We start from the raw sequence: 12,834 nt of genomic DNA, 5'->3' as shown, positions 1-12,834 counted from the left end.
CATAAATCGGTATAAATGCTGGTCCTTTTCATGCATACATGTAGTCAAAACCACTGCGCATGCATGTGTGGGATACTGTAAAAGTCAAATTTTCGCAGTCTGGTTTAAATTTTTGTGCATTTTGCACGACTAGAAAATAGCGTGAAAATGAAAGCACATAAACACTTTTTTTTTTGCTTGTTATGTGTTCCACAGAATTAAAATTTCATTAATCATTTTATCTTGCTGACTGCAAAAAATTAATTGGGCAGAAATATCCACTTTTACAGTTATAGGTACAGTCTATACCCACAGTGTGTGTGTGTGTATGATACATACTATGTACATTATGTGTTGTGGTCAATACTTTGCAGCGCTAGATATAACTATTGTGCTGCTCAAATTTTTTCCTGTGCTGATGACAGCACATAACTTGTAATACCCATTCAAACAACCCTTCATCAGTCCTGTTTTTTTACAAAATGTAAAATCTACACGTAGGATTAAAGTAACAAGGTCCACGATTGGTACAACATATACATGTAGTTTTCACAGAAACTTACAAACTGTATACGCCGAATATTTCGCGAGGTCTTTATTTTTGTGAATTTCGCGAGGTAGCTGCTATTCGCGAAATTAAAAACACACAAAAATATTTACTCTAATGCCGATATGAATGTGACGTACGCGTACATTTCTCCGTTCAGTACAGGACTCCATGATCACGAATTTAACCACTCGTGAAATTGTCGGGAAATCCCGATTCGCGAAAATTTAGACTCACAAAATATATGGCGTATACAGTAATCTAAATTGGAATTTAAAATTTAGGATTGGAACTGAGCTCATCACCAAATTAATGTCATATAGGAGCAGTCCCATGCATTGTATTTGATATGTGTTTGTCAGAGCAGATACCAAATGTTCAGTCATTTCAACAAAATCAAAAACTCAGGGATATATGGTTTGAAAACTGCTGCGAAATGTGACAAAAGAAATGTGTTGTGATGGAGTCAGAGCAGGTGGAAAACTGCCTATGATCCAAAGTATCCTCTGGAGACTTTGTCAACCAGTGGATCTTAAACTTGTAATAGTCTGTCTGCCTGGTACAATCACAGGTTGACAACATTTCATAACAAATGGAGCAAACTTACATAGAGTGGAGTGACTCCGTTACTGTCCTTGCTGTTGATATTTGCGTTCTTGTCCAGAAGCAATCCCATGATGAATTCTTCTCCCGATGCCGCTGCATCATGAAGCGCCGTCCGCCCCTCCTGGTTACGAGCATCCAGGGAACAACAGAGATTGTCGGCGAGGATCATGGATACACCATCAGCCCAGGCCTCTTGTGTGGCTCTGTCAGATGACAAACATGGACCGGATCAAATGTCAAAGAGCCATTCTAGGGAATTTAATGTGATTTTCATACTATATTGATAGTGCCACGTTCTAGGTTTGTGGAATTTAATGTGGTCCTTCAGCAGACACACAATACTCCATGCAAAACATGAAACATTTTTTTTTTTTTGACAAGGATAATGACACAGAGGCTCACATATTCTAGTAATGCAGCAATGTTTCACCTGTGTAGAAATTATATATCGTTTCTTCTTTGGTTCTGCTTCCATGTGCACCTAGTCATGCATTCTTACGTGAAGCTATAACATCATCCTTGTTCACTGTGATTTGTTGAAAACATTTTTATTCCTTATCCCAATCACCACAAATTCTTTTAACTCTAACAAGCATCACTTTATAGATGTTCCAATGCAAAGTTCTGAAAATAATCTATAGGTCTCCTTAAGTGCTCTGCCTTTATACTTCCATTTATTGAATACAAGGCTTGTTTTCACTGATTTGAATAACATACAATAACTTCTAAAATTCTTTTTGTAAGAGTAAGACAATCTGTCATCAAGACTCAACACTACATTATAACTCTTTACTTTGGTGGCCTGCTTGGGCCAACAAAATCATCAAATTTCATTTCTTGCTGGCCCGCAAAAAATAAATGAATAAATAATTAATCAATTAACTAATTAATTAATAAAGACGACAAAAGAGATGAAAAGCATTTGAAATATGAAAATAAACTAATTTGATTGAGCATTAAAATAGTAACAATAAAACATGATAAATGCATGTTTACAGCAGGTATGATAAAGTGCTTCAAATATGAAGTAATCTTTACAAAGAAGTAAGAAAGAAAAACATCAAAAAATTAGATTAATTTGTTAAACATTGAAATAATCACAAACCATGATAATTATGTAAATATTGGCAGGTATGATAACAATCTTCAAATACCACGTACAATGACTAAGTTTACTGAGTCTAACAAATTCAAATTTGAAATGAGACACGAATATGATTTTTCATGAAATGTATTTGTGAAATGAATATATTTAATATACAGTGTAAGGGTACATCTATATCATTTAATAGATCACAGGTTTGTTTGTTTGTTTTTGTTTTAGTTGCGGTTTTTTTAAGAAATGATACAATGTTTTGGTGTTTTGGTGGTCCAATCAGGACACCAAAACTGTTCCATCTTTTCCTACACTGAGCTTTTCATGTTTCCATGTTACTATTATGATTGATAAAAAGACATGGCAGGGAAACATGCAAGTTCTTTACTTAGTCTAGGGGAAGGTGCATTCCAATGTCTTTTGTTAATCCTATTTGTACCAAGAACAAATCTCATGAAAATTTTTCATGTGAGAAAAATGAAAATTTGTGACTTTTTGTATACACACATGGAACGGAGAGCTGATCAACATACAGTGTATGTGTACACGGTGTACATACCGTACGGAGTTGCCAATTTGCCTTACTCTCTAATCTTTATAAGTTCATAAGTTTTAGTTTAAATTGCATACACCTATGTGTGTGTGTGTGTGTGTCTGATTCTTCCCCAAATTTGCACTGATCTACACACGTACAGTACATCTCTGATCATTTTTGTTTTCATACAAACCAACATACAGTATATCAGGATAGATGCCTACAAGTATCTCACTCTAGGGGGAATTCATGACAGTCAATTTTCTGTGACTCCTGCTAAAAGCAGAAGCCAGTCACTTCCAATAATTTCAGGCTGTTATTCCCATAACTCACAACTCATCCATCACTTATAAACCACCTGCCACGATGATCCATTCATTCATTTGACTCTATTTTTAGGCCAGGTGCTGCATACAACTGTAGGTGATACAATCATTGTGGAAACCATTGAGAATCCTGGGAAAACCGATGGACAGTCACGCCTCTACACACCCTCTACAGTAGTCTCCTTCCCAGACTCTTGTACAGCAATGTCTGACTGTCAAGATACTACATGTACGTATTTCCTTAGCCTGCCTCCTCGTGTGCCCTTTCAAAGTACACATGCTGTGGTACCAGGATTAATTGCACTGAGCCCTTCATGTTTATGGCACAACACGTTGTGGGTAAATTCACTCTTCACACCAGTGCTGGATGCTAGTATGCATCCTGTTTAATACAGTTCCTGAGATCTTCAGCAGGATACACTACAGCATACATGTAGTTTTGCTTCCACAAAATGGCAGCAGTGGATACACTATTAATACCTTTAGGAGGCAAAGCACACTGTAATAATGCTCCATAAAATATCACAAAACACTAGTTTTGTGAGTGATCAGGTGTCATTGTGGGCAGCACATGGTCCATACTTGCCAACATCTTCATTTGAGAAAGTTGTAGAATCCATGCTGCCTACATGTATGTGAGCAGCGCTAGCTTGAAATCTCTCAAAAGTGGTAGTCTACCCCCCCAAAAGCAGTAGAGTTGGCAAGTATGCACAGTCCCTGTTGCAGCCTTTCAGTAAATGTTGGAATTGGCCTCGGTAAAAGTTGCCAGTCACACAGCAATGGAGTAAAGATGGCCATTTAGGTACTTCACCCACCTAATACATTCTAAAACATGATTCTAATCAAGATGCTACAGAACATGCCACCTTAACACCTCAACAAGGAAACAAGAATGCACTTCCTTTTAGCCTTTTTCACGGATCTCCTTCCTTTAAAAAAAAATTCATTAAAAATCTGCATCGTCAGACTAACAATACATGTACATTGATGTCTCAATCTCATGACTCAATGATTCTTTTGCTTCTCCTTTTGACAATTTCTGGGCCATCCTTACAATGTTTAGTGAAGAATTTGCTGGCATTCCAACATTCTCGCCAGCAACCTATGGTGGTTCTATATCAGGTATACATGTAGGGACAGTTTGCCCTCTCTAGCAACCTGTGGTGGTCCTATTATTACAGACACTTTAATAGCCTTCTCTAGCACCCTCTGGTAGTGCAGCTATTAGGCTGCGTTCACATAGAAGTATTCTGTATTCGGTATTCGATATTCACTATTCGCTATTCCCTATTTGCTATTCGGGCACCGAGTACACCATCACCCGCACCGTCAACTCACCATCCCATGCAGTGAGGATTTCTTCCCCCTACATCCCAGCAAATCTTATTAACAATTTCTAAACTGCATCAGAATGTCAGTCGACATGCTTATTTTTGCTAAAGGGCAAATCCAGACCAAAACTGTCATTATTTCATAAACAAGAGACGGTATACGCTGCAAGAAAATCGAACAAGCTTGATTCCCACTTTGCTATACTATTCGCAGCAAAAAGAGTTTGAGCTAGCAACTTGTGGTAGTCCTAATGAGAGTTCAAGACAGTTTGCCCTACCTACAAATGTACAACTGTAGCAACCTGTGGTGGTCTTATTAGAGTTACAGACAGTTTGCCATCTCTAGCAACATGTGGTGGTTGTCCTATTAAGGTTACAGACAATATGCCCTCTCTAGCAAACTGAGACAATGCACATAATCTCTAAAATCAGAAGGCACAGAGTTACTGTAGACATCTGAATAGCATGTGCCAAATTGTAATATCCGATGAAATTTTTGAAAGAGTAATCCCCCCCCCCCCCTCCAAATTGTACACGTGTAGAAGACTGCATTGCGCTTCAATATTCATTTGCTATGTACTTTACTTCATTATTTTTTGCTCGAAAGCTATCATACATTCAGGGATTACAAGTTTTTAATTCTAGAAAATCAAGCATCCATTGTCACTGCTCAAGATACCCTTTAAATGATGAATGACAAGATTACAAATTCTAATTAATGTTTGTTAGTTTTTCAACCATTTTTATTTTTCCTTCAGAGATTTTCATCTCTTTGTTTTGCAATCAAGTAAAAAAGACTTTCCCTTCTCTCTTAGGGAAGAATGGGAGGGGGATGGGAAGAGGGAAAACACTTCCATAAATTCCACACGTCATCCAAACAAGACTATACTGGAAGGCACGATGGCAAGGCGTACAAACTTCATGTCATTGTTGTGTACAAGAAGCCACACAAGGAGATGACACTTTTGAAGGCAAAACAGAAATAATATCCTTCAATAAAAACTGTATAAAAAGAGGTGAAATGATGACAAAGCATTCAAAGCACTATAAAGGATAGATCTGGATGTGATCACTTTAAGACCAGTGTAGAATCTGCACACAAAGGTGGCTTTTTGTAAATACATACTGGGGGCTCCTGGAGAATGTGTGGAATTAGAAAATCCATGGTTCTTTGCTGAGGGGTGTGTGAGGTTTCATACATATCTCCTGGCGTGAAAGTGTAGCTTGTGCTTCGAAGTACAGTTGTGTATGACTGGGTGAGGACAAACGACACATGTCGTGCGCATCAGAGGATACATGTACATGTGATAATCTCACATACACAATCACAGCCTGTTCCATTTTTGGATCTCTCAAGATAAAGGAAATTCTCAATTCTCTTTCTCCCTGCATTCTAAAAATAGACTCCAATGTTACTAAATTAAGAATCTTTGATTGCTCATTCTGCAGTGACAGTGATACAATTTATATCTTGTAGAAATGTGTACATTTTTCAAACTACTTTGGGTAAATGCAAATGGAGTATGACAAAATTGCGAAGGTACACTTTAATATTTGTATGATAAAATATGTTCAGTGATTATCTCTACATGTGTGCCTACAAGTGTACATTGTACATCTGGTGAATCTTATGTTTCGTGCTAACCACTACCATTCTTTGCTACTTTTTTTTCCACTTCCCAACAATTTTCTCTATAGTAATTCCAAAAGTAAAAATTGATGCACAAGACAATAAATTTTTGACCACAGAGAATGATTACTCACATTTGTACACTGTGTACAGGTATGTGTGTGTTTCTGGTGATAAAAATTAACAGGTGTTTTTGACAGGATGTAAAAAAAACATATGAGAGTTTAATGTAAGTTCTGCAACTACTACCATTACCACCATCTTATTATCATTATTATTATTATCATCATCATTATCATCATTATCAATGTCATTATTATTATGATTATTATTATTATTATCATTTTATTCATTATCATCATTACTATTACCATTATTATCATTATTATCATTTTATTCATTATCATCATTACTATTACCATTATTATCATTATTATTAGTAGTAGTATTAGTATTATTATTATCATCATTATTATTATCATTATTATTATTAGTAGTAGTAAATTAGTATTATTATTATCATTATTACTATTATCATTATTATTATTATCATTATTATTATTATTATCATTATTATTATCATTTCTGTAAACAGATATAGGATTATTTGGCGAGGTCATTCAAGTAAGTGCTTAACATGTTTGCAGGCCAGCATACATGTACATCATGATTGCCAGCCCCATACAGGTAGTCTGTGTCAGATATTGTATGGTATCAATGACATTATTGTGTGGTCTTTCTTACTCCTTGTCAATTTTATAATAGATTTATTTGGAATATTTATAATCATACTGGAAAGTTTTTTCATGTGTGTGTGTGCAAATCATGCTCAGGATGGGCAGCTGTGGAAAGCTGCTGGGATGGGGGGGGGGGGGGGAGGGGAGGGGGAGTGACTGGGCTAGTTAAGTTTGTTCTTTATGCAATATGTTTCTATTGTGTTTGCTGTACAATTACGTTTTCATTTCAATTTTTATTAATTAAATAAATGAGATGCTCAGTGTTCTTATGATCAAATATTGATTTCTACATTGTACTTCTACCACCTGAAAATATAATAGTGCACAGGAAGGAATTTTAGTTGCTGTTGTATCGTCTCAAAAATAATGTGAATACTTTCTCAATTTGCACAGAAAGAACAGTTTTTACTCACTGAATGCAAATGAAATAAATACTGAATGGGGAAAAATCAAGCAAGGTCATATCATTGTCAAAAGATACAGTTACAACTTCCAAGGGGAATGAAAGTCAAGTATTCTGTATGTGAATTGAATGAATGCAGCGATATGAGTAGAACATTCAGTGAAACTTTGAGGAAAATCAGACAATTCATTAAAAAGCTACGATTTTTTCAAGCTTCAGTATCACCATCACTGGATGAGAAGACTACATACAGTATATACCTGTATTTTGTGACATCTCATGGAAACCATATAAAGATAATATAAACCAAAGAATTCAACAATTTCATTTGATATGATACGAAAATAATGTATTCCCTTGATTTGTAGATCGATATATACATTGTACATGTGTGTTATGGGTAATGTTATTCCCCGTGCTCACTGAAAGAGGTACGTTGTACATGTAAAGACAAGCGCTTGTTTATGATGCTATACATTGTAAATAAAAGGGAAAATTCTGTACCTGTATGTTGAATTTTCTCTGTATTTTCTTTTTATAGTTTTTTGTAATATACAATAGTATGTCACATTCTCAAAATGTTATAGTCTTTTCATCCAGCAATGGGAACACCACAAACTGTAACAAAATATTTTAAAATATAGAAATGAAAAAATATCGAAATAAAATTCAAAACTTTTCAAAGGATTGTCTGATTTTCCTCAAACTTTCATTGACGCATTTTCCTATTACAGTTGTACATTGCTGCATCCACTCAATCCAATACAACCGTACATGTACAATGTATAATTTGGGTTTCATTCCCCTATTGTATTAGAGACTGAAAGGAAGCCATGTTTGGAGATTAACTGTCATTATTTTCATGGCTCTACTGCTTTTACAACGCTGCCTGCCATTACTGAACTGACTTCCTCTTTCTGTTATTGAAATACAGTACGTGTACCATCTTGTGAAAATTCATGGATCAGATGTATAACATGTCCATTCGGCATGATGGGAGATTGTAAACCTCTTTTCAGCATAATGCACAGTGCCTGTGGTCTTAGCATGTTCGGCATTAGCCAAGAGTCCATTGGTTAACTGTATCAAATGTTGCTATCAAAACTAGAGACTAACCACAATGAGCAACAAATAGAACTTTAATATACAGAGCCCTGTTAAGACAGTAAGTTTAAAAATTTCATACCATAGTGTAAACGATCCATAAAGAACTGAAGTGTCTAGTTGCTATTGAAACAATTGCAATCATTCATACCAAAGTTACAAGTTTCATATAATGAAAACTTACAGTTTCTTGCAATGGCTTTGCATACATGCTTCAGATTCAGTCTATTTAAACTCAGACGTTTCCGGGTTGACTCATTCATCTACTGACATACTTTAATTGTTGAAATTTGCAGACAAGAATAAACACGGTGTAGATCACAATACATGATACAGCTGTACATCCATATCCATGTAAACACACACATTATTTCTTCTTGTTATGGCTATCTAGAGTTTAACAATCAGTCCTACTTTGTATGACATCATTGTACTGATGACTTTGACTAAAAACTGACTGATGGATAAACTTTCCTTTCTTGACATTCATCTTTTGGGTAGGGTTTCCTCTGGTTGCTGAAGTGGATTGGGCTTGCATTAGTTTGAAGGTTATCATCAATACTGTTTGGAACTTACAAATTGGCATGGAATAAAAAAGTGTTGATAAAAGAATTTATTGACAGGAATTAAATCTGATCATACATGTACACAGTATGCATATATCGCACCAAACTTTCAATGATAACTGCTATTTTTGTACAATACAAATTTAAGAGTTATGATTATAAGCTGCAGAATATCTGGTGTTGATTGCCTTTAAAAAAAAAGGCAGATGACAGATTTAATGTGCTTGTATACATCATACTGTAGTATTTCCAAATGATACCTCATACCTCACAAGTTTCTTGCAATAAGGTCACTGTGAACATGCCTGACCAAAGACACTTGCAGTAGTTTTCTTGTGGAAGGCAAGGTTCAACCTTCTTTCAACTTTCAATTTTAGTTTGAGCAGCATACATGGGTAGAGCTGAGAAGGAACTGTGGAGCACAAAGATAGTGACTCAAACCCTTTCACTTTTGGTGGACGATCTTCCGCTTTGATGCCATTTTTGCAAAATCTCCAAATCTCCCACCCCAATTTGAGTTTCTCCTGCCCTACAATTGTATTTGTGTGTCTCCATCTTCTGTATTTACAAATGTAGCTTTCTTCCACAGTTGTTAATATACATGTATACAAGGGTCCTCTATGTTAAAAAAAAAAAAAGAAAAAAAAAATCATTCTCAGATAGCATAATATTCTACAGCTTCCACAGGGCTCTTCAGCAAGCCCTGGACCCCGGTTGCAAGGGATGTCGCACTCTGCACTAGCCATTTCGCGTAATCAGAGTCTCCAGTTTGCTACACAGGGGTTCATGTGGGAGATGCTTGAGGGTTGGAGTCTTTGTTTAGAAGTTTCATTGATGCTGAAATTGGGGCCAAATAATACCATTTGGGCAACAGGCATGATTCTGACTAAAGAAAACCAAAGCTCAAATACACATTGTAGTGTAAATGTAGATTGAGTGATAGCATAACACATTCAGTAGGCCCTAAAACTTTGAGGAAAATCAGACAATTGTTCAAAAGTTACAAATTTTCAAAGTTTTAGTGTCATCACTGCTGGATAAAAAGACTTTGTCTGTTTAACTTCATGATGTCATCATGGACAACAACATAGAAATAATATAAGAATAATTCCATAAAATTTCATTTTTCATGAACAGTACACATTCCACTGACTTGTTACTGACATACAAATGTCAAGGGTAATATTCTCCCTGCTTCCTGAAAGAGGTGGTTATGTATCAAAAGTTGAGTGCTTATTCATGGAGCTAGAAAAGTGAAGATACATGTATGTTGATTTTTCTTCATATTTTCTTTACATTGTTTTACATTGTTGTCCATAATGACGTTATGAAGCACTTGTAGTCTCATTATCCAGCGATGATGGCACCAAAACCTTTCAAAATTCTTTGAATAGATGGTCCGATTTTCCTCAAACTTTTACTGATGTATTCTACTATTAAATATTGCTGCTTTCACCCAATCAACAATCATACTTTGGCTTTGGTTCCCTTCAAGTTACATTATGTAAATGAAGTTGTTCTACATGTAGTGCACATTTCCTAAGGCTAATGGTCATGTTCAATGCTTATACATGTACTGTAAATGTATTGTAGTGGGTAACTGTAAAAACAAACAAACAAACAAACAATATTCACCAAGTTCTTGTCCAGAAAAGAGAGTCTGGTAACCTATACCAGGGAGTCTTGCTGTAACAAGCTGCCTGGGACTACTGACATTTTCCTGGGTACATTTGTACAAACTGTATCTCATTATACCAGAGAGGACAGGTCTGCAAAGTTTATATTCTTCGACCACGCTATAACAAGGTTCCACTGTACTTGAGCACTGTGGCACAGTGGATAGGTCTTTGAATAACTCTAACAGGAGAATTTGGGTTCCAGTCCTGCCTGGTGCAAACATGCTACAGACGATATTTGAGTCATCAAAGACCTCTTCACTCTGTCATTAAGAGTTTAAATGCCAATGCTATATCACAGACAGGTGAATGGTTCCTAAAAGTTGTGCTATCATCCCATCCAGAGGCAGATGTAGAGAGATGAAAGATCAGAAAGCAGGTAAGTATAATACTATAAGATTTTGCAGCACGTCTTCGGGGGCATGGAATGGGACCATGCCCATGATGGGGTAGGGTGTGGGAGGGGTATGTGTCCCCTCTGATGGTTAGGACCTTTAACATTTTCAAGCTTTAAATCATACTGATAAGGTGCATACTAAATACATTTTATGAACTATTTTGGCTTATTCTGTATTTTTTGTTTAATATAAAGCATTCTCTCAAAATGTGACTTCTTGGTGGTTGGAAATTAATTTTTTCATGTCCATGTGTTTTTCTTTTGGGAGGCTTCTTTTTTGGGGGGTGAGGCACGAGACAATACTTGTCAGGTATGTCAGCATGAGACAGACCCCTGCCCTACCCATACATGCCAGGGGCCCCCAAGGCTGCGAGGTTGAGTCTCATTCCGAAGGCGATAGACTTAATGGCAAGTCTGAATGTACACTGTGTTACTTAGTGCGTGTGTACCGGTATATCACCGTAACATTGGATTAAACAATCACACATCATGGCTCAATAAATTTATTTTGTCTTGCCTTCACCTTCAGATAGCCGTAACAGCTTTCTTATCACATTCTCATCCTATCTTTGCACACCCACCTGTGACCTCAAACTCACCTATGAAGTGGAGTGGAACGTCCAAATCGGCGTGAGCTCGCAGGTGGGGTTGTTCCTTTGCAGAATGCAGTCAGTTTTGTGGGAAGTCCATTAGCTCCCGTTCTGTAATAGTTTATGAGCTGGTCTAGGCCCTGGAACAGTGGACCATTGTCTATTTGGAAGTAGAAATCGCCTAGGCACTGTATCTGAAAGTGTTGTGGCAGGTTGTTGTGCATAATCGAGATTACGTAGTCACCCATTCGACTCGTACTCTCTCGCACTAAAAACAATCCCTCCTGACCACCTTGATCCCGTAAGATATGTACGGCTGTGTCCCTCGTAATTCGTCTATGAAACCATAACAGGTCCTTCTCCTCCTCTTTTGCCGTAGCAACGTCATTTATGAGGAATTCTGACACGGAAACTCCATGTTTAGATAATATTTTTCTGAGTGGCGTGGCGTCTTTACGTACCGTAGTAACTTCCGGGTACAAATCGCCGTACTCGTCTTCGGGGGTGAACAGGCCTTGCACCGTGCCCCGGGGGCGCGATGTGCGACTGAATCCACCGCCGATCGTGTCCATTTTCCCCTAATCGACTGCGATATCTCACCGATGAAACAAATTTGGTGAAATAAAAAGCACTCTGGGTCCCGTTTACACACTCTGAGCTTCCTACGATTCACGCCATGTCGGTGAATTCGGTCTTGTGGACGTTTTCTCTGACTACAATATTCGCCTGCCCTTTCACGTGAAGCAAAATTTATTTCCGCGTTGATGATTGTGTTTGGCTAATCAATAGAGTGGATTCACACTCTGGAATGATGTACTCGCTGCAAATGCAGAGCGCGTGTGTATCGAGCGTAGCACTTCGTTGAGGGTTGAGTACCGAGTGCTCGGCTCCTATGGTAGCTTTTAAAAGTTGACAAGAGCTCGAAACTGACGTTTAACATCCATAAACAGCAGCATTTTGGAGTTCTCGCTATAGATAGAAACAGAAGCTGAATGAGTAAAAACTTGGGTTTTTTTTTTTTATTTTGCTTACGTTATAATTTAACGAAAGCCTTGGGCTCTGTTAAAAAAAAAAATGAGTACCAGTAGTTTGTTTGTTTTTTTTTTCATTTTAAAGGCGAAAAGGGGTATTTTGGATTTAAGGTTTAGCCCCTACCATTCATGAAAAGTTGTTCCAAAACTTACTAACACAGGCACATGTATATGTCTCTTAATTGACAATAAAATTCTCTTTCAGCAACAAAATACTTTGATATTTAAAGTAGGCCTACTTCTCTCCTCTCCCTGCATTCCCTCCGAATACCCAATCAGT

At 37.0% G+C, this 12,834-nt stretch overlaps 1 protein-coding gene across 1 annotated transcript; it reads right to left on the bottom strand.

The window, feature by feature from the left end:
• Positions 1-992: 992 nt before the first annotated feature.
• LOC139745642 (tyrosine-protein kinase HTK16-like) lies at positions 993-12,318 on the bottom strand. The gene is made up of 2 exons (XM_071656041.1): positions 11,533-12,318; positions 993-1,335 (listed from the first exon to the last, which is right to left on the bottom strand). Exons 1-2 carry the CDS (start codon positions 12,093-12,095, stop codon positions 1,110-1,112), a joined length of 789 nt encoding a protein of 262 aa, XP_071512142.1. The 5' UTR covers positions 12,096-12,318; the 3' UTR covers positions 993-1,109.
• Positions 12,319-12,834: the final 516 nt, after the last annotated feature.

The sequence above is a fragment of the Diadema antillarum genome, unplaced genomic scaffold (genome assembly GCF_040938485.1).
Source record: "Diadema antillarum isolate AM-2024a unplaced genomic scaffold, OU_Dant_1.0 seq00001281_RagTag, whole genome shotgun sequence".
Lineage (NCBI taxonomy): Eukaryota > Metazoa > Echinodermata > Echinoidea > Diadematoida > Diadematidae > Diadema > Diadema antillarum.
This window is presented reverse-complemented; position numbering and strand designations above follow the sequence as displayed.